The 25,691-nt window shown below is 54.7% G+C and overlaps 1 protein-coding gene across 6 annotated transcripts in view; it reads left to right on the top strand.

Annotated features, from left to right (window-relative positions):
• Positions 1-25,691, top strand: part of LOC140357840 (syntaxin-binding protein 4) — a 162,326-nt gene that overhangs the window by 119,243 nt on the left and 17,392 nt on the right. For all 6 annotated transcript variants that reach the window (XM_072442362.1, XM_072442363.1, XM_072442361.1 and 3 more), the window contains exons 14-16: positions 71-198; positions 2,493-2,585; positions 25,388-25,453. In XM_072442362.1, the coding sequence (XP_072298463.1) occupies positions 71-198; positions 2,493-2,585; positions 25,388-25,453 (287 nt within the window). The remainder of the gene's footprint in view (positions 1-70; positions 199-2,492; positions 2,586-25,387; positions 25,454-25,691) is intronic.

Below are 25,691 nucleotides of genomic sequence, written 5' to 3'. Positions count from 1 at the left end.
GTAATATATGAATGTATATTAATAAAATATTGCAGTACATGTGTGAGGAGCAGTGTTCCTCTCTCCTCAGACTTCGTGGAGGCCACGCGCAGCCTCTTCCAGGAGCGGCTGGAGGAGCTTGGCATGGGGGCGGGACCTTTCATGTTCTCCTATCACGAGGCAGCCAGTCTGATGGACACGTCCGCCTTCCACTCACCGGTGAGAACTCGCCTGTGTCACGCTCAATTACTGAAAGTCCAGAAGGATTCACCTCAGAAGCATCAGGAGGTTTGGATTCAACAACAGAGCTGCTTTAAACACACTTCACTTTGGATTTGACTGCATTTACTGCACATTTTATATATTTTATAGATAGTCACTGAGCATTTTTGATGAAGGTAGAAATAGTTTAATTTCATATTCAGATTTATTACATACAGATTATTCCCTTTGTGAAGCTCAAATACAATTTTCAGGCAAAAACTGTGTCTTTTTTCCATCCTTTGCAATAGAAAAGCAACTGAACCTATCTCACATTTCTTTCCAGGATATTTTAAATAGTTGTATTTTTTGTTATACTTTTTTTTTTTATTTAACGTATTATTTTTTTTTATTTAGTAACATATAAAATAACACAATGAATAATGAAATAATAAAAAAGAAAAAAAAGAAGAGAAAATCAAGGCACACGAAACCTAAAGCAAACGTTTATTGGACAGGACAGATGAGACAAATGGGGGATGAGAGAGAAGCGGGGAGTCCTGAGGCCCAAATACAGAGTCCTGAGGCCCAAATACAGAGTCCTGAGGCCCAAATACAGAGTCCTGAGGCCCAAATACAAGTCATGAGGCCCAAATACAAGTCATGAGGCCCAAATAAAGAGTTCTGAGGCCCAAATACAGAGTCCTGAGGCCCACACACAGAGTCCTGAGGCCCAAATAAAGAGTCCTGAGGCCCAAATACAGAGTCCTGAGGCCCAAATACAGAGTCCTGAGGCCCAAATAAAGAGTCATGAGGCACAAATAAAGAGTTCTGAGGCCCAAATACAGAATCCTGAGGCCCAAATACAGAGTCCTGAGGCCCAAATACAGAGTCCTGAGGCCCAAATACAGAGTCCTGAGGCCCAAATAAAGAGTCCTGAGGCCCAAATAAAGAGTCCTGAGGCCCAAATACAGAGTCCTGAGGCCCAAATACAGAGTCCTGAGGCCCAAATACAGAATCCTGAGGCCCAAATACAGAGTCCTGAGGCCCAAATACAGAGTCCTGAGGCCCGAATACAGAGTCCTGAGGCCCAAACACAGAGTCCTGAGGCCCAAACACAGAGTCCTGAGGCCCAAACACAAGTCCTGAGGCCCAAATACAGTCCTGAGGCCCAAATACAGAGTCCTGAGGCCCAAATACAGAGTCCTGAGGCCCAAATACACAGTTCTGAAATCCAGTGGGATGGAGATGTCATACATTTTCTGTGAGGCTTTATTGATCTCAGTCTAAACTTGTGAACAACAGGACAATTCTAAAACACATGATAGTGGTTTGCCTCCTGCTGCCACATCCTCTCCAACAGTCTGCATTTCCCTGTGAGTAATGGGCACTTTGACATGGGCTTAGAAAGAAACCAGACACACTTTTCCAACAGAATGTGATCCTGTGGTTCTCCACTGAGATGCACTTATACTTTCCCACTCTTCATCCTCCAGAGCAAAGTGACCCTCTCTTTCCCATTGACCCTTCATGTCATCAGTAGTGACTGCCCAGATTGTTAATACATTTGTACAATTTAGATATGAATCTCCTCCAAAGTTCAGATGTTTAAGCTTCAATAGATGTTTCAGTCAAAGGGCTATGATGGTCGTCATTCTTTGTTATAATAACTCCTTATTTGCAAAAACCTATAAAAGCCTAAGGATTCTTTCAACTCCTCAAGCTCTTCAGATGATTCTACTTCACAATCTGGTAAAAGACCATTATACCTTTTGTTGTCCAGACTTTAAATCTTGAGTCTGAGCTGTTAGAACTAAAATTTTGATCATAACCAATCAGTTTAAGATTTTTACATATTTGTTTAGTGTGTATGTCTTCATCAGCTCCTTCCATGTTGTAAGAACAGATTTCACCCAAGGGTTCTCCACCTCCTCCAATTGACTCAACTGTCTGTCATCTGCCAGTAAGGCCTGTACAGGAACCCTTGGCACAACATTAATCTCAATATTTTGGGCTTGCCTCTCCACGGATCTGACCTGTAGTAGTGAGGCCATCTGCTTGCATGTGTGTGTGTGTGTGTGTGTCTGTGCATGTGCGTGTGTGCATGTGTCTGTGTGTGTGTGTGTGTGTGTGTCTGTGCATGTGCGTGTGTGCATGTGTCTGTGTGTGTGTGTGTGTGTCTGTGCATGTGCGTGTGTGCATGTGTCTGTGCATGTGTGTGCGTGTGCGAGTGTGTGTGTGTCTGTCTGTGTGTGTGTTTCTGTGTGCGTGTGTGTGTGTGTGTGTCCTGACTCGAGTGTGTTGTGGTGCAGACATACGAGTCGGAGTGCAGCTGTAGTTCAGAGGAGATGGAGAACTTCCAGAGCGAAGTGCGACAGCTGCAGAGCCAGATGAGAGAGCTGAAGGTGTGAACACATCCACCTGTGACACATCCACCTGTGACCGCACACATCCACCTGTGACACATCCACCTGTGACCGCACACATCCACCTGTGACACATCCACCTGTGACACATCCACCTGTGACTGCACACATCCACCTGTGACACATCCACCCGTGACCGCACACATCCACCTGTGACACATCCACCTGTGACACATCCACCTGTGACCGCACACATCCACCTGTGACACATCCACCTGTGACTGCACACATCCACCTGTGACACATCCACCTGTGACCGCACACATCCACCTGTGACACATCCACCTGTGACCGCACACATCCACCTGTGACACATCCACCTGTGACTGCACACATCCACCTGTGACCGCACACATCCACCTGTGACACATCCACCTGTGACTGCACACATCCACCTGTGACACATCCACCTGTGACTGCACACCTGTGACACATCCACCTGTGATCGCACACATCCACCTGTGATACATCCACCTGTGACACATCCACCTGTGACCGCACACATCCACCTGTGACCGCACACATCCACCTGTGACACATCCACCTGTGACCGCACACATCCACCTGTGACTACACACATCCACCTGTGACACATCCACCTGTGACACATCCGCCAGTGACCGCACACATCCGCCTGTGACCGCACACATCCGCCTGTGACCGCACACATCCACCTGTGACACATCCACCTGTGACCGCACACATCCACCTGTGACACATCCACCTGTGACTGCACACATCCACCTGTGACACATCCACCTGTGACTGCACACATCCACTTGTGACACATCCACCTGTGACCGCACACATCCACCTGTGACACATCCACCTGTGACCGCACACATCCACCTGTGACCGCACACATCCACCTGTGACACATCCACCTGTGACTGCACACATCCACCTGTGACACATCCACCTGTGACTGCACATATCCACCTGTGACACATCCACCTGTGACTGCACACATCCACCTGTGACACATCCACCTGTGACTGCACACATCCACCTGTGACACATCCACCTGTGATCGCACACATCCACCTGTGACACATCCACCTGTGACCGCACACATCCACCGGTGACACATCCACCTGTGACACATCCACCTGTGACCGCACACATCCACCTGTGACACACCCACCTGTGACCGCACACATCCACCTGTGACACATCCACCTGTGACCGCACACATCCACCTGTGACTACACACATCCACCTGTGACACATCCACCTGTGACACATCCGCCAGTGACCGCACACATCCGCCTGTGACCGCACACATCCGCCTGTGACCGCACACATCCACCTGTGACACATCCACCTGTGACCGCACACATCCACCTGTGACACATCCACCTGTGACTGCACACATCCACCTGTGACACATCCACCTGTGACTGCACACATCCACTTGTGACACATCCACCTGTGACCGCACACATCCACCTGTGACACATCCACCTGTGACCGCACACATCCACCTGTGACCGCACACATCCACCTGTGAAACATCCACCTGTGACTGCACACATCCACCTGTGACACATCCACCTGTGACTGCACATATCCACCTGTGACACATCCACCTGTGACTGCACACATCCACCTGTGACACATCCACCTGTGACTGCACACATCCACCTGTGACACATCCACCTGTGATCGCACACATCCACCTGTGACACATCCACCTGTGACCGCACACATCCACCGGTGACACATCCACCTGTGACACATCCACCTGTGACCGCACACATCCACCTGTGACACACCCACCTGTGACCGCACACATCCACCTGTGACCGCACACATCCACATGTGACCGCACACATCCACCTGTGACACATCCACCTGTGACCGCACACATCCACCTGTGACTGCACACATCCACCTGTGACACATCCACCTGTGACCGCACACATCCACCTGTGACTACACACATCCACCTGTGACACATCCACCTGTGACACATCCACCTGTGACCGCACACATCCACCTGTGACCGCACACATCCACCTGTGACCGCACACATCCACCTGTGACCGCACACATCCACCTGTGACCGCACACATCCACCTGTGACCGCACACATCCACCTGTGACCGCACACATCCACCTGTGACATATCCACCTGTGACCGCACACATCCACCTGTGACATATCCACCTGTGACTGCACACATCCACCTGTGACACATCCACCTGTGACTGCACACATCCACCTGTGACACATCCACCTGTGACCGCACACATCCACCTGTGACACATCCACCTGTGACCGCACACATCCACCTGTGACACATCCACCTGTGACCGCACACATCCACCGGTGACACATCCACCTGTGACACATCCACCTGTGACACATCCACCTGTGACCGCACACATCCACCTGTGACCGCACACATCCACCTGTGACACATCCACCTGTGACCGCACACATCCACCTGTGACCGCACACATCCACATGTGACCGCACACATCCACATGTAACCGCACACATCCACCTGTGACACATCCACCTGTGACCGCACACATCCACCTGTGACCGCACACATCCACATGTGACCGCACACATCCACCTGTGACACATCCGCCTGTGACCGCTCACATCCACCTGTGACCGCACACATCCGCCAGTGACCGCACACATCCGCCAGTGACCGCACACATCCGCCAGTGACCGCACACATCCGCCTGTGACACATCCACCTGTGACACATCCACCTGTGACTGCACACATCCACCTGTGACTGCACACATCCACCTGTGACTGCACACATCCACCTGTGACACATCCACCTGTGACCGCACACATCCACCTGTGACCGCACACATCCACCTGTGACCGCACACATCCACCTGTGACCGCACACATCCACCTGTGACCGCACACATCCACATGTGACCGCACACATCCACCTGTGACCGCACACATCCACCTGTGACCGCACACATCCACCTGTGACCGCACACATCCACCTGTGACACATCCGCCTGTGACCGCTCACATCCGCCTGTGACCGCACACATCCGCCTGTGACCGCACACATCCGCCAGTGACCGCACACATCCACCTGTGACACATCCACCTGTGACACATCCACCTGTGACTGCACACATCCATCTGTGACACATCCACCTGTGACTGCACACATCCACCTGTGACACATCCACCTGTGACCGCACACATCCACCTGTGACACATCCACCTGTGACACATCCACCTGTGACCGCACACATCCACCTGTGACCGCACACATCCACCTGTGACACATCCGCCAGTGACCGCACACATCCGCCTGTGACCGCACACATCCACCTGTGACACATCCACCTGTGACCGCACACATTCACCTGTGACACATCCACCTGTGACTGCACACATCCACCTGTGACACATCCACCTGTGACTGCACACATCCACCTGTGACTGCACACATCCACCTGTGACTGCACACATCCACCTGTGACACATCCACCTGTGACCGCACACATCCACCTGTGACCGCACACATCCACCTGTGACACTTCCACCTGTGACACATCCACCTGTGACCGCACTCATCCACCGGTGACACATCCACCTGTGACACATCCACCTGTGACCGCACACATCCACCTGTGACACATCCACCTGTGACCGCACACATCCACCTGTGACCGCACACATCCACCTGTGACCACACACATCCACCTGTGACACATCCACCTGTGACACATCCACCTGTGACCGCACACATCCACCTGTGACCGCACACATCCACCTCTGACCGCACACATCCACCTGTGACACATCCGCCTGTGACCGCACACATCCGCCAGTGACCGCACACATCCGCCAGTGACCGCACACATCCGCCAGTGACCGCACACATCCGCCAGTGACCGCACACATCCGCCTGTGACACATCCATCTGTGACACATCCACCTGTGACACATCCACCTGTGACCACACACATCCACCTGTGACACATCCACCTGTGACTGCACACATCCACCTGTGACTGCACACATCCACCTGTGACACATCCACCTGTGACACATCCACCTGTGACCACTCACATCCACCTGTGACACATCCACCTGTGACTGCACACATCCACCTGTGACACATCCACCTGTGACTGCACACATCCACCTGTGACACATCCACCTGTGACTGCACACATCCACCTGTGACACATCCACCTGTGACCGCACACATCCACCTGTGACCACACACATCCACCTGTGACACATCCACCTGTGACCGCACACATCCACCTGTGACCGCACACATCCACCTGTGACCGCACACATCCACCTCTGACCGCACACATCCACCTGTGACACATCCACCTGTGACCGCTCACATCCGCCTGTGACCGCACACATCCGCCAGTGACCGCACACATCCGCCTGTGACACATCCATCTGTGACACATCCACCTGTGACTGCACACATCCACCTGTGACACATCCACCTGTGACCACACACATCCACCTGTGACACATCCACCTGTGACTGCACACATCCACCTGTGACTGCACACATCCACCTGTGACACATCCACCTGTGACACATCCACCTGTTACCACTCACATCCACCTGTGACACATCCACCTGTGACCGCACACATCCACCTGTGACACATCCACCTGTGACCGCACACATCCACCTGTGACACATCCACCTGTGACTGCACACATCCACCTGTGACACATCCACCTGTGACTGCACACATCCACCTGTGACACATCCACCTGTGACCGTTCACATCCACCTGTGACTGCACACATCCACCTGTGACACATCCACCTGTGACACATCCACCTGTGACACATCCACCTGTGACTGCACACATCCACCTGTGACACATCCACCTGTGACCGCTCAGATCCACCTGTGACCGCACACATCCACCTGTGACCGCACACATCCACCTGTGACCGCACACATCCACCTGTGACACATCCACCTGTGACACATCCACCTGTGACCGCTCACATCCACCTGTGACCGCACACATCCACCTGTGACACATCCACCTGTGACACATCCACCTGTGACTGCACACATCCACCTGTGACTGCACACATCCACCTGTGACACATCCACCTGTGACTGCACACATCCACCTGTGACACATCCACCTGTGACACATCCACCTGTGACTGCACACATCCACCTGTGACCGCACACATCCACCTGTGACACATCCACCTGTGACCGCACACATCCACCTGTGACCACACACATCCACCTGTGACACATCCACCTGTGACCGCACACATCCACCTGTGACCGCACACATCCACCTGTGACCACACACATCCACCTGTGACACATCCACCTGTGACCGCTCACATCCGCCTGTGACCGCACACATCCGCCAGTGACCGCACACATCCGCCAGTGACCGCACACATCCGCCTGTGACACATCCACCTGTGACACATCCACCTGTGACTGCACACATCCATCTGTGACACATCCACCTGTGACTGCACACATCCACCTGTGACACATCCACCTGTGACCGCACACATCCACCTGTGACACATCCACCTGTGACTGCACACATCCACCTGTGACTGCACTCATCCACCTGTGACACATCCACCTGTGACACATCCACCTGTGACCGCTCACATCCACCTGTGACCGCACACATCCACCTGTGACCGCACACATCCACCTGTGACCGCACACATCCACCTGTGACCGCACACATCCACCTGTGACACATCCACCTGTGACACATCCACCTGCTACACATCCACCTGTGACTGCACACATCCATCTGTGACACATCCACCTGTGACTGCACACATCCACCTGTGACACATCCACCTGTGACCGCACACATCCACCTGTGATCGCACACATCCACCTGTGACTGCACACATCCACCTGTGACACATCCACCTGTGACACATCCACCTGTGACAGCTCACATCCACCTGTGACTGCACACATCCACCTGTGACTGCACACATCCACCTGTGACACATCCACCTGTGACACATCCACCTGTGACTGCACACATCCACCTGTGACTGCACACATCCACCTGTGACACATCCACCTGTGACTGCACACATCCACCTGTGACACATCCACCTGTGACACATCCACCTGTGACTGCACACATCCACCTGTGACCGCACACATCCACCTGTGACACATCCACCTGTGACCGCACACATCCACCTGTGACCACACACATCCACCTGTGACACATCCACCTGTGACCGCACACATCCACCTGTGACCGCACACATCCACCTGTGACCACACACATCCACCTGTGACACATCCACCTGTGACCGCTCACATCCGCCAGTGACCGCACACATCCGCCTGTGACACATCCACCTGTGACTGCACACATCCATCTGTGACACATCCACCTGTGACTGCACACATCCACCTGTGACACATCCACCTGTGACCGCACACATCCACCTGTGACACATCCACCTGTGACTGCACACATCCACCTGTGACACATCCACCTGTGACACATCCACCTGTGACCGCTCACATCCACCTGTGACACATCCACCTGTGACTGCACACATCCACCTGTGACACATCCACCTGTGACTGCACACATCCACCTGTGACACATCCACCTGTGACTGCACACATCCACCTGTGACCGCACACATCCACCTGTGACCACACACATCCACCTGTGACACATCCACCTGTGACCGCACACATCCACCTGTGACCGCACACATCCACCTCTGACCGCACACATCCACCTGTGACACATCCGCCTGTGACCGCACACATCCGCCAGTGACCGCACACATCCGCCAGTGACCGCACACATCCGCCAGTGACCGCACACATCCGCCAGTGACCGCACACATCCGCCTGTGACACATCCACCTGTGACACATCCACCTGTGACACATCCACCTGTGACCACACACATCCACCTGTGACACATCCACCTGTGACTGCACACATCCACCTGTGACTGCACACATCCACCTGTGACACATCCACCTGTGACACATCCACCTGTGACCAATCCACCTGTGACCACTCACATCCACCTGTGACACATCCACCTGTGACTGCACACATCCACCTGTGACACATCCACCTGTGACTGCACACATCCACCTGTGACACATCCACCTGTGACTGCACACATCCACCTGTGACACATCCACCTGTGACCGCACACATCCACCTGTGACCACACACATCCACCTGTGACACATCCACCTGTGACCGCACACATCCACCTGTGACCGCACACATCCACCTCTGACCGCACACATCCACCTGTGACACATCCACCTGTGACCGCTCACATCCGCCTGTGACCGCACACATCCGCCAGTGACCGCACACATCCGCCTGTGACACATCCATCTGTGACACATCCACCTGTGACTGCACACATCCACCTGTGACACATCCACCTGTGACCACACACATCCACCTGTGACACATCCACCTGTGACTGCACACATCCACCTGTGACTGCACACATCCACCTGTGACACATCCACCTGTGACACATCCACCTGTTACCACTCACATCCACCTGTGACACATCCACCTGTGACCGCACACATCCACCTGTGACACATCCACCTGTGACCGCACACATCCACCTGTGACACATCCACCTGTGACTGCACACATCCACCTGTGACACATCCACCTGTGACTGCACACATCCACCTGTGACACATCCACCTGTGACCGTTCACATCCACCTGTGACTGCACACATCCACCTGTGACACATCCACCTGTGACACATCCACCTGTGACACATCCACCTGTGACTGCACACATCCACCTGTGACACATCCACCTGTGACCGCTCAGATCCACCTGTGACCGCACACATCCACCTGTGACCGCACACATCCACCTGTGACCGCACACATCCACCTGTGACACATCCACCTGTGACACATCCACCTGTGACTGCACACATCCATCTGTGACACATCCACCTGTGACTGCACACATCCACCTGTGACACATCCACCTGTGACCGCACACATCCACCTGTGACCGCACACATCCACCTGTGACTGCACACATCCACCTGTGACACATCCACCTGTGACACATCCACCTGTGACACATCCACCTGTGACCGCTCACATCCACCTGTGACTGCACACATCCACCTGTGACACATCCACCTGTGACACATCCACCTGTGACTGCACACATCCACCTGTGACTGCACACATCCACCTGTGACACATCCACCTGTGACTGCACACATCCACCTGTGACACATCCACCTGTGACACATCCACCTGTGACTGCACACATCCACCTGTGACCGCACACATCCACCTGTGACACATCCACCTGTGACCGCACACATCCACCTGTGACCACACACATCCACCTGTGACACATCCACCTGTGACCGCACACATCCACCTGTGACCGCACACATCCACCTGTGACACATCCACCTGTGACTGCACACATCCACCTGTGACACATCCACCTGTGACTGCACACATCCACCTGTGACTGCACACATCCACCTGTGACACATCCACCTGTGACACATCCACCTGTGACACATCCACCTGTGACCGCTCACATCCACCTGTGACTGCACACATCCACCTGTGACACATCCACCTGTGACACATCCACCTGTGACTGCACACATCCACCTGTGACTGCACACATCCACCTGTGACACATCCACCTGTGACTGCACACATCCACCTGTGACACATCCACCTGTGACACATCCACCTGTGACTGCACACATCCACCTGTGACCGCACACATCCACCTGTGACACATCCACCTGTGACCGCACACATCCACCTGTGACCACACACATCCACCTGTGACACATCCACCTGTGACCGCACACATCCACCTGTGACCGCACACATCCACCTGTGACACATCCACCTGTGACTGCACACATCCACCTGTGACACATCCACCTGTGACTGCACACATCCACCTGTGACACATCCACCTGTGACTGCACACATCCACCTGTGACCGCACACATCCACCTGTGACCACACACATCCACCTGTGACACATCCACCTGTGACCGCACACATCCACCTGTGACCGCACACATCCACCTCTGACCGCACACATCCACCTGTGACACATCCGCCTGTGACCGCACACATCCGCCAGTGACCGCACACATCCGCCAGTGACCGCACACATCCGCCAGTGACCGCACACATCCGCCAGTGACCGCACACATCCGCCTGTGACACATCCATCTGTGACACATCCACCTGTGACACATCCACCTGTGACCACACACATCCACCTGTGACACATCCACCTGTGACTGCACACATCCACCTGTGACTGCACACATCCACCTGTGACACATCCACCTGTGACACATCCACCTGTGACCACTCACATCCACCTGTGACACATCCACCTGTGACTGCACACATCCACCTGTGACACATCCACCTGTGACTGCACACATCCACCTGTGACACATCCACCTGTGACTGCACACATCCACCTGTGACACATCCACCTGTGACCGCACACATCCACCTGTGACCACACACATCCACCTGTGACACATCCACCTGTGACCGCACACATCCACCTGTGACCGGACACATCCACCTGTGACCGCACACATCCACCTCTGACCGCACACATCCACCTGTGACACATCCACCTGTGACCGCTCACATCCGCCTGTGACCGCACACATCCGCCAGTGACCGCACACATCCGCCTGTGACACATCCATCTGTGACACATCCACCTGTGACTGCACACATCCACCTGTGACACATCCACCTGTGACCACACACATCCACCTGTGACACATCCACCTGTGACTGCACACATCCACCTGTGACTGCACACATCCACCTGTGACACATCCACCTGTGACACATCCACCTGTTACCACTCACATCCACCTGTGACACATCCACCTGTGACCGCACACATCCACCTGTGACACATCCACCTGTGACCGCACACATCCACCTGTGACACATCCACCTGTGACTGCACACATCCACCTGTGACACATCCACCTGTGACTGCACACATCCACCTGTGACACATCCACCTGTGACCGTTCACATCCACCTGTGACTGCACACATCCACCTGTGACACATCCACCTGTGACACATCCACCTGTGACACATCCACCTGTGACTGCACACATCCACCTGTGACACATCCACCTGTGACCGCTCAGATCCACCTGTGACCGCACACATCCACCTGTGACCGCACACATCCACCTGTGACCGCACACATCCACCTGTGACACATCCACCTGTGACACATCCACCTGTGACTGCACACATCCATCTGTGACACATCCACCTGTGACTGCACACATCCACCTCTGACACATCCACCTGTGACCGCACACATCCACCTGTGACCGCACACATCCACCTGTGACTGCACACATCCACCTGTGACACATCCACCTGTGACACATCCACCTGTGACACATCCACCTGTGACCGCTCACATCCACCTGTGACCGCACACATCCACCTGTGACACATCCACCTGTGACACATCCACCTGTGACTGCACACATCCACCTGTAACTGCACACATCCACCTGTGACACATCCACCTGTGACTGCACACATCCACCTGTGACACATCCACCTGTGACACATCCACCTGTGACACATCCACCTGTGACTGCACACATCCACCTGTGACCGCACACATCCACCTGTGACACATCCACCTGTGACCACACACATCCACCTGTGACCACACACATCCACCTGTGACACATCCACCTGTGACCGCACACATCCACCTGTGACCGCACACATCCACCTGTGACCACACACATCCACCTGTGACCGCTCACATCCGCCTGTGACCGCACACATCCGCCAGTGACCGCACACATCCGCCAGTGACCGCACACATCCGCCTGTGACACATCCACCTGTGACACATCCACCTGTGACTGCACACATCCATCTGTGACACATCCACCTGTGACTGCACACATCCACCTGTGACACATCCACCTGTGACCGCACACATCCACCTGTGACACATCCACCTGTGACTGCACACATCCACCTGTGACTGCACTCATCCACCTGTGACACATCCACCTGTGACACATCCACCTGTGACCGCTCACATCCACCTGTGACCGCACACATCCACCTGTGACCGCACACATCCACCTGTGACCGCACACATCCACCTGTGACCGCACACATCCACCTGTGACACATCCACCTGTGACACATCCACCTGTGACACATCCACCTGTGACTGCACACATCCATCTGTGACACATCCACCTGTGACTGCACACATCCACCTGTGACACATCCACCTGTGACCGCACACATCCACCTGTGATCGCACACATCCACCTGTGACTGCACACATCCACCTGTGACACATCCACCTGTGACAGCTCACATCCACCTGTGACTGCACACATCCACCTGTGACTGCACACATCCACCTGTGACACATCCACCTGTGACACATCCACCTGTGACTGCACACATCCACCTGTGACTGCACACATCCACCTATGACACATCCACCTGTGACTGCACACATCCACCTGTGACACATCCACCTGTGACACATCCACCTGTGACTGCACACATCCACCTGTGACCGCACACATCCACCTGTGACACATCCACCTGTGACCGCACACATCCACCTGTGACCACACACATCCACCTGTGACACATCCACCTGTGACCGCACACATCCACCTGTGACCGCACACATCCACCTGTGAACACACACATCCACCTGTGACACATCCACCTGTGACCGCTCACATCCGCCAGTGACCGCACACATCCGCCTGTGACACATCCACCTGTGACTGCACACATCCATCTGTGACACATCCACCTGTGACTGCACACATCCACCTGTGACACATCCACCTGTGACCGCACACATCCACCTGTGACACATCCACCTGTGACTGCACACATCCACCTGTGACACATCCACCTGTGACACATCCACCTGTGACCGCTCACATCCACCTGTGACACATCCACCTGTGACTGCACACATCCACCTGTGACACATCCACCTGTGACTGCACACATCCACCTGTGACACATCCACCTGTGACTGCACACATCCACCTGTGACCGCACACATCCACCTGTGACCACACACATCCACCTGTGACACATCCACCTGTGACCGCACACATCCACCTGTGACCGCACACATCCACCTCTGACCGCACACATCCACCTGTGACACATCCGCCTGTGACCGCACACATCCGCCAGTGACCGCACACATCCGCCAGTGACCGCACACATCCGCCAGTGACCGCACACATCCGCCAGTGACCGCACACATCCGCCTGTGACACATCCACCTGTGACACATCCACCTGTGACACATCCACCTGTGACCACACACATCCACCTGTGACACATCCACCTGTGACTGCACACATCCACCTGTGACTGCACACATCCACCTGTGACACATCCACCTGTGACACATCCACCTGTGACCAATCCACCTGTGACCACTCACATCCACCTGTGACACATCCACCTGTGACTGCACACATCCACCTGTGACACATCCACCTGTGACTGCACACATCCACCTGTGACACATCCACCTGTGACTGCACACATCCACCTGTGACACATCCACCTGTGACCGCACACATCCACCTGTGACCACACACATCCACCTGTGACACATCCACCTGTGACCGCACACATCCACCTGTGACCGCACACATCCACCTCTGACCGCACACATCCACCTGTGACACATCCACCTGTGACCGCTCACATCCGCCTGTGACCGCACACATCCGCCAGTGACCGCACACATCCGCCTGTGACACATCCATCTGTGACACATCCACCTGTGACTGCACACATCCACCTGTGACACATCCACCTGTGACCACACACATCCACCTGTGACACATCCACCTGTGACTGCACACATCCACCTGTGACTGCACACATCCACCTGTGACACATCCACCTGTGACACATCCACCTGTTACCACTCACATCCACCTGTGACACATCCACCTGTGACCGCACACATCCACCTGTGACACATCCACCTGTGACCGCACACATCCACCTGTGACACATCCACCTGTGACTGCACACATCCACCTGTGACACATCCACCTGTGACTGCACACATCCACCTGTGACACATCCACCTGTGACCGTTCACATCCACCTGTGACTGCACACATCCACCTGTGACACATCCACCTGTGACACATCCACCTGTGACACATCCACCTGTGACTGCACACATCCACCTGTGACACATCCACCTGTGACCGCTCAGATCCACCTGTGACCGCACACATCCACCTGTGACCGCACACATCCACCTGTGACCGCACACATCCACCTGTGACACATCCACCTGTGACACATCCACCTGTGACTGCACACATCCATCTGTGACACATCCACCTGTGACTGCACACATCCACCTGTGACACATCCACCTGTGACCGCACACATCCACCTGTGACCGCACACATCCACCTGTGACTGCACACATCCACCTGTGACACATCCACCTGTGACACATCCACCTGTGACACATCCACCTGTGACACATCCACCTGTGACCGCTCACATCCACCTGTGACTGCACACATCCACCTGTGACACATCCACCTGTGACACATCCACCTGTGACTGCACACATCCACCTGTGACTGCACACATCCACCTGTGACACATCCACCTGTGACTGCACACATCCACCTGTGACACATCCACCTGTGACACATCCACCTGTGACTGCACACATCCACCTGTGACCGCACACATCCACCTGTGACCGCACACATCCACCTGTGACACATCCACCTGTGACCGCACACATCCACCTGTGACCACACACATCCACCTGTGACACATCCACCTGTGACCGCACACATCCACCTGTGACCGCACACATCCACCTGTGACCACACACATCCACCTGTGACACATCCACCTGTGACCGCTCACATCCGCCTGTGACCGCACACATCCGCCTGTGACCGCACACATCCGCCAGTGACCGCACACATCCGCCAGTGACCGCACACATCCGCCTGTGACACATCCACCTGTGACACATCCACCTGTGACTGCACACATCCATCTGTGACACATCCACCTGTGACTGCACACATCCACCTGTGACACATCCACCTGTGACCGCACACATCCACCTGTGACACATCCACCTGTGACTGCACTCATCCACCTGTGACTGCACTCATCCACCTGTGACACATCCACCTGTGACACATCCACCTGTGACCGCTCACATCCACCTGTGACACATCCACCTGTGACTGCACACATCCACCTGTGACACATCCACCTGTGACTGCACACATCCACCTGTGACACATCCACCTGTGACTGCACACATCCACCTGTGACACATCCACCTGTGACCACACACATCCACCTGTGACACATCCACCTGTGACCGCACACATCCACCTCTGACCGCACACATCCACCTGTGACACATCCACCTGTGACACATCCACCTGTGACCACTCACATCCACCTGTGACACATCCACCTGTGACTGCACATATCCACCTGTGACACATCCACCTGTGACTGCACTCATCCACCTGTGACACATCCACCTGTGACTGCACACATCCACCTGTGACTGCACACATCCACCTGTGACACATCCACCTGTGACTGCACTCATCCACCTGTGACCGCACACATCCGCCAGTGACCGCACACATCCGCCTGTGACACATCCATCTGTGACACATCCACCTGTGACACATCCACCTGTGACCACACACATCCACCTGTGACACATCCACCTGTGACTGCACACATCCACCTGTGACTGCACACATCCACCTGTGACACATCCACCTGTGACACATCCACCTGTGACACATCCACCTGTGACCACTCACATCCACCTGTGACACATCCACCTGTGACACATCCACCTGTGACTGCACACATCCACCTGTGACACATCCACCTGTGACTGCACACATCCACCTGTGACACATCCACCTGTGACTGCACACATCCACCTGTGACACATCCACCTGTGACCGTTCACATCCACCTGTGACTGCACACATCCACCTGTGACACATCCACCTGTGACTGCACACATCCACCTGTGAAACATCCACCCGTGACACATCCACCTGTGACCGCTCACATCCACCTGTGACCGCACACATCCACCTGTGACCGCACACATCCACCTGTGACCGCACACATCCACCTGTGACCGCACACATCCACCTGTGACACATCCACCTGTGACACATCCACCTGTGACTGCACACATCCATCTGTGACACATCCACCTGTGACTGCACACATCCACCTGTGACACATCCACCTGTGACCGCACACATCCACCTGTGACCGCACACATCCACCTGTGACTGCACACATCCACCTGTGACACATCCACCTGTGACACATCCACCTGTGACACATCCACCTGTGACCGCTCACATCCACCTGTGACTGCACACATCCACCTGTGACTGAACACATCCACCTGTGACTGCACACATCCACCTGTGACACATCCACCTGTGACACATCCACCTGTGACACATCCACCTGTGACTGCACACATCCACCTGTGACTGCACACATCCACCTGTGACACATCCACCTGTGACTGCACACATCCACCTGTGACACATCCACCTGTGACACATCCACCTGTGACTGCACACATCCACCTGTGACCGCACACATCCACCTGTGACAGCACACATCCACCTGTGACCACACACATCCACCTGTGACACATCCACCTGTGACCGCACACATCCACCTGTGACCGCACACATCCACCTGTGACCACACACATCCACCTGTGACACATCCACCTGTGACCGCTCACATCCGCCTGTGACCGCACACATCCGCCAGTGACCGCACACATCCGCCTGTGACACATCCACCTTTGACTGCACACATCCATCTGTGACACATCCACCTGTGACTGCACACATCCACCTGTGACACATCCACCTGTGACCGCACACATCCACCTGTGACACATCCACCTGTGACTGCACACATCCACCTGTGACTGCACACATCCACCTGTGACACATCCACCTGTGACACATCCACCTGTGACACATCCACCTGTGACCGCTCACATCCACCTGTGACACATCCACCTGTGACACATCCACCTGTGACTGCACACATCCACCTGTGACACATCCACCTGTGACACATCCACCTGTGACACATCCACCTGTGACCGCACACATCCACCTGTGACCGCACACATCCACCTCTGACCGCACACATCCACCTGTGACACATCCACCTGTGACCGCTCACATCCGCCTGTGACCGCACACATCCGCCGGTGACCGCACACATCCGCCAGTGACCGCACACATCCGCCAGTGACCGCACACATCCGCCTGTGACACATCCATCTGTGACACATCCACCTGTGACACATCCACCTGTGACCACACACATCCACCTGTGACACATCCACCTGTGACTGCACACATCCACCTGTGACTGCACACATCCACCTGTGACACATCCACCTGTGACACATCCACCTGTGACCACTCACATCCACCTGTGACACATCCACCTGTGACTGCACACATCCACCTGTGACACATCCACCTGTGACTGCACACATCCACCTGTGACACATCCACCTGTGACTGCACACATCCACCTGTGACACATCCACCTGTGACTGCACACATCCACCTGTGACACATCCACCTGTGACCGTTCACATCCACCTGTGACTGCACACATCCACCTGTGACACATCCACCTGTGACACATCCACCTGTGACCGCTCACATCCACCTGTGACCGCACACATCCACCTGTAACCGCACACATCCACCTGTGACCGCACACATCCACCTGTGACCGCACACATCCACCTGTGACCGCACACATCCACCTGTGACACATCCACCTGTGACACATCCACCTGTGACTGCACACATCCATCTGTGACACATCCACCTGTGACTGCACACATCCACCTGTGACACATCCACCTGTGACCGCACACATCCACCTGTGACTGCACACATCCACCTGTGACACATCCACCTGTGACACATCCACCTGTGACCGCTCACATCCACCTGTGACTGCACACATCCACCTGTGACTGCACACATCCACCTGTGACTGCACACATCCACCTGTGACACATCCACCTGTGACACATCCACCTGTGACTGCACACATCCACCTGTGACTGCACACATCCACCTGTGACTGCACACATCCACCTGTGACACATCCACCTGTGACACATCCACCTGTGACTGCACACATCCACCTGTGACTGCACACATCCACCTGTGACTGCACACATTCACCTGTGACACATCCACCTTTGACACATCCACCTGTGACTGCACACATCCACCTGTGACACATCCACCTGTGACCGCACACATCCACCTGTGACACATCCACCCGTGACACATCCACCTGTGACCGCTCACATCCACCTGTGACCGCACACATCCACCTGTGACCGCACACATCCACCTGTGACCGCACACATCCACCTGTGACCGCACACATCCACCTGTGACACATCCACCTGTGACACATCCACCTGTGACTGCACACATCCATCTGTGACACATCCACCTGTGACTGCACACATCCACCTGTGACACATCCACCTGTGACCGCACACATCCACCTGTGACCGCACACATCCACCTGTGACTGCACACATCCACCTGTGACACATCCACCTGTGACACATCCACCTGTGACACATCCACCTGTGACCGCTCACATCCACCTGTGACTGCACACATCCACCTGTGACTGAACACATCCACCTGTGACTGCACACATCCACCTGTGACACATCCACCTGTGACACATCCACCTGTGACACATCCACCTGTGACTGCACACATCCACCTGTGACTGCACACATCCACCTGTGACACATCCACCTGTGACTGCACACATCCACCTGTGACACATCCACCTGTGACACATCCACCTGTGACTGCACACATCCACCTGTGACCGCACACATCCACCTGTGACAGCACACATCCACCTGTGACCACACACATCCACCTGTGACACATCCACCTGTGACCGCACACATCCACCTGTGACCGCACACATCCACCTGTGACCACACACATCCACCTGTGACACATCCACCTGTGACCGCTCACATCCGCCTGTGACCGCACACATCCGCCAGTGACCGCACACATCCGCCTGTGACACATCCACCTTTGACTGCACACATCCATCTGTGACACATCCACCTGTGACTGCACACATCCACCTGTGACACATCCACCTGTGACCGCACACATCCACCTGTGACACATCCACCTGTGACTGCACACATCCACCTGTGACTGCACACATCCACCTGTGACACATCCACCTGTGACACATCCACCTGTGACACATCCACCTGTGACCGCTCACATCCACCTGTGACACATCCACCTGTGACACATCCACCTGTGACTGCACACATCCACCTGTGACACATCCACCTGTGACACATCCACCTGTGACACATCCACCTGTGACCGCACACATCCACCTGTGACCGCACACATCCACCTCTGACCGCACACATCCACCTGTGACACATCCACCTGTGACCGCTCACATCCGCCTGTGACCGCACACATCCGCCGGTGACCGCACACATCCGCCAGTGACCGCACACATCCGCCAGTGACCGCACACATCCGCCTGTGACACATCCATCTGTGACACATCCACCTGTGACACATCCACCTGTGACCACACACATCCACCTGTGACACATCCACCTGTGACTGCACACATCCACCTGTGACTGCACACATCCACCTGTGACACATCCACCTGTGACACATCCACCTGTGACCACTCACATCCACCTGTGACACATCCACCTGTGACTGCACACATCCACCTGTGACACATCCACCTGTGACTGCACACATCCACCTGTGACACATCCACCTGTGACTGCACACATCCACCTGTGACACATCCACCTGTGACTGCACACATCCACCTGTGACACATCCACCTGTGACCGTTCACATCCACCTGTGACTGCACACATCCACCTGTGACCGCACACATCCACCTCTGACCGCACACATCCACCTGTGACACATCCACCTGTGACCGCTCACATCCGCCTGTGACCGCACACATCCGCCGGTGACCGCACACATCCGCCAGTGACCGCACACATCCGCCAGTGACCGCACACATCCGCCTGTGACACATCCATCTGTGACACATCCACCTGTGACACATCCACCTGTGACCACACACATCCACCTGTGACACATCCACCTGTGACTGCACACATCCACCTGTGACTGCACACATCCACCTGTGACACATCCACCTGTGACACATCCACCTGTGACCACTCACATCCACCTGTGACACATCCACCTGTGACTGCACACATCCACCTGTGACACATCCACCTGTGACTGCACACATCCACCTGTGACACATCCACCTGTGACTGCACACATCCACCTGTGACACATCCACCTGTGACTGCACACATCCACCTGTGACACATCCACCTGTGACCGTTCACATCCACCTGTGACTGCACACATCCACCTGTGACACATCCACCTGTGACACATCCACCTGTGACCGCTCACATCCACCTGTGACCGCACACATCCACCTGTAACCGCACACATCCACCTGTGACCGCACACATCCACCTGTGACCGCACACATCCACCTGTGACCGCACACATCCACCTGTGACACATCCACCTGTGACACATCCACCTGTGACTGCACACATCCATCTGTGACACATCCACCTGTGACTGCACACATCCACCTGTGACACATCCACCTGTGACCGCACACATCCACCTGTGACTGCACACATCCACCTGTGACACATCCACCTGTGACACATCCACCTGTGACCGCTCACATCCACCTGTGACTGCACACATCCACCTGTGACTGCACACATCCACCTGTGACTGCACACATCCACCTGTGACACATCCACCTGTGACACATCCACCTGTGACTGCACACATCCACCTGTGACTGCACACATCCACCTGTGACTGCACACATCCACCTGTGACACATCCACCTGTGACACATCCACCTGTGACTGCACACATCCACCTGTGACTGCACACATCCACCTGTGACTGCACACATTCACCTGTGACACATCCACCTTTGACACATCCACCTGTGACTGCACACATCCACCTGTGACACATCCACCTGTGACCGCACACATCCACCTGTGACACATCCACCCGTGACACATCCACCTGTGACCGCTCACATCCACCTGTGACCGCACACATCCACCTGTGACCGCACACATCCACCTGTGACCGCACACATCCACCTGTGACCGCACACATCCACCTGTGACACATCCACCTGTGACACATCCACCTGTGACTGCACACATCCATCTGTGACACATCCACCTGTGACTGCACACATCCACCTGTGACACATCCACCTGTGACCGCACACATCCACCTGTGACCGCACACATCCACCTGTGACTGCACACATCCACCTGTGACACATCCACCTGTGACACATCCACCTGTGACACATCCACCTGTGACCGCTCACATCCACCTGTGACTGCACACATCCACCTGTGACTGAACACATCCACCTGTGACTGCACACATCCACCTGTGACACATCCACCTGTGACACATCCACCTGTGACACATCCACCTGTGACTGCACACATCCACCTGTGACTGCACACATCCACCTGTGACACATCCACCTGTGACTGCACACATCCACCTGTGACACATCCACCTGTGACACATCCACCTGTGACTGCACACATCCACCTGTGACCGCACACATCCACCTGTGACAGCACACATCCACCTGTGACCACACACATCCACCTGTGACACATCCACCTGTGACCGCACACATCCACCTGTGACCGCACACATCCACCTGTGACCACACACATCCACCTGTGACACATCCACCTGTGACCGCTCACATCCGCCTGTGACCGCACACATCCGCCAGTGACCGCACACATCCGCCTGTGACACATCCACCTTTGACTGCACACATCCATCTGTGACACATCCACCTGTGACTGCACACATCCACCTGTGACACATCCACCTGTGACCGCACACATCCACCTGTGACACATCCACCTGTGACTGCACACATCCACCTGTGACTGCACACATCCACCTGTGACACATCCACCTGTGACACATCCACCTGTGACACATCCACCTGTGACCGCTCACATCCACCTGTGACACATCCACCTGTGACACATCCACCTGTGACTGCACACATCCACCTGTGACACATCCACCTGTGACACATCCACCTGTGACACATCCACCTGTGACCGCACACATCCACCTGTGACCGCACACATCCACCTCTGACCGCACACATCCACCTGTGACACATCCACCTGTGACCGCTCACATCCGCCTGTGACCGCACACATCCGCCGGTGACCGCACACATCCGCCAGTGACCGCACACATCCGCCAGTGACCGCACACATCCGCCTGTGACACATCCATCTGTGACACATCCACCTGTGACACATCCACCTGTGACCACACACATCCACCTGTGACACATCCACCTGTGACTGCACACATCCACCTGTGACTGCACACATCCACCTGTGACACATCCACCTGTGACACATCCACCTGTGACCACTCACATCCACCTGTGACACATCCACCTGTGACTGCACACATCCACCTGTGACACATCCACCTGTGACTGCACACATCCACCTGTGACACATCCACCTGTGACTGCACACATCCACCTGTGACACATCCACCTGTGACTGCACACATCCACCTGTGACACATCCACCTGTGACCGTTCACATCCACCTGTGACTGCACACATCCACCTGTGACACATCCACCTGTGACACATCCACCTGTGACCGCTCACATCCACCTGTGACCGCACACATCCACCTGTAACCGCACACATCCACCTGTGACCGCACACATCCACCTGTGACCGCACACATCCACCTGTGACCGCACACATCCACCTGTGACACATCCACCTGTGACACATCCACCTGTGACTGCACACATCCATCTGTGACACATCCACCTGTGACTGCACACATCCACCTGTGACACATCCACCTGTGACCGCACACATCCACCTGTGACTGCACACATCCACCTGTGACACATCCACCTGTGACACATCCACCTGTGACCGCTCACATCCACCTGTGACTGCACACATCCACCTGTGACTGCACACATCCACCTGTGACTGCACACATCCACCTGTGACACATCCACCTGTGACACATCCACCTGTGACTGCACACATCCACCTGTGACTGCACACATCCACCTGTGACTGCACACATTCACCTGTGACACATCCACCTTTGACACATCCACCTGTGACTGCACACATCCACCTGTGACACATCCACCTGTGACCGCACACATCCACCTGTGACACATCCACCTGTGACACATCCACCTGTGACACATCCACCTGTGACACATCCACCTGTGACTGCACACATCCACCTGTGACCGCACACATCCACCTGTGACCGCACATATCCACATGTGACCGCACACATCCACCTGTGACACATCCACCTGTGACACATCCACCTGTGACACATCCATCCACCTGTGACCACAGCTGTGCTCTGTTTCAGACCAGCATAAAGGACATGGAGAGCAGGAAGAAGAATATGGAGGAGGAGCTACAGAAGACCTCTGAGGTAACCTGCAATCACAGCACTCATCACGTCTATGCAGGAGGGAACAGACACGTTTAGGGCTGAACCATTTGGGGAAATATTTAATGGGGATTTTTATGACAAGAATTGCAATTTATGTTTTAATAATAGGATTCTGTTCTAAGTTCACATTGAAATGCAAATTGCCAAAAATACTGAAACAGGCTCAAGTACTCATGGATTGTAGTTTAGCAGTTTGAGTGCAGAAGAAGACAGGATG

This window comes from Eucyclogobius newberryi, unplaced genomic scaffold (genome assembly GCF_026437365.1).
Source record: "Eucyclogobius newberryi isolate DKJ021-1_F unplaced genomic scaffold, fEucNew1.0.hap1 SCAF_13, whole genome shotgun sequence".
NCBI classification, from domain to species: domain Eukaryota; kingdom Metazoa; phylum Chordata; class Actinopteri; order Gobiiformes; family Gobiidae; genus Eucyclogobius; species Eucyclogobius newberryi.
The sequence above is the reverse complement of the archived record's forward strand: the minus strand, read 5'-3'. Positions and strand labels throughout refer to the sequence as shown.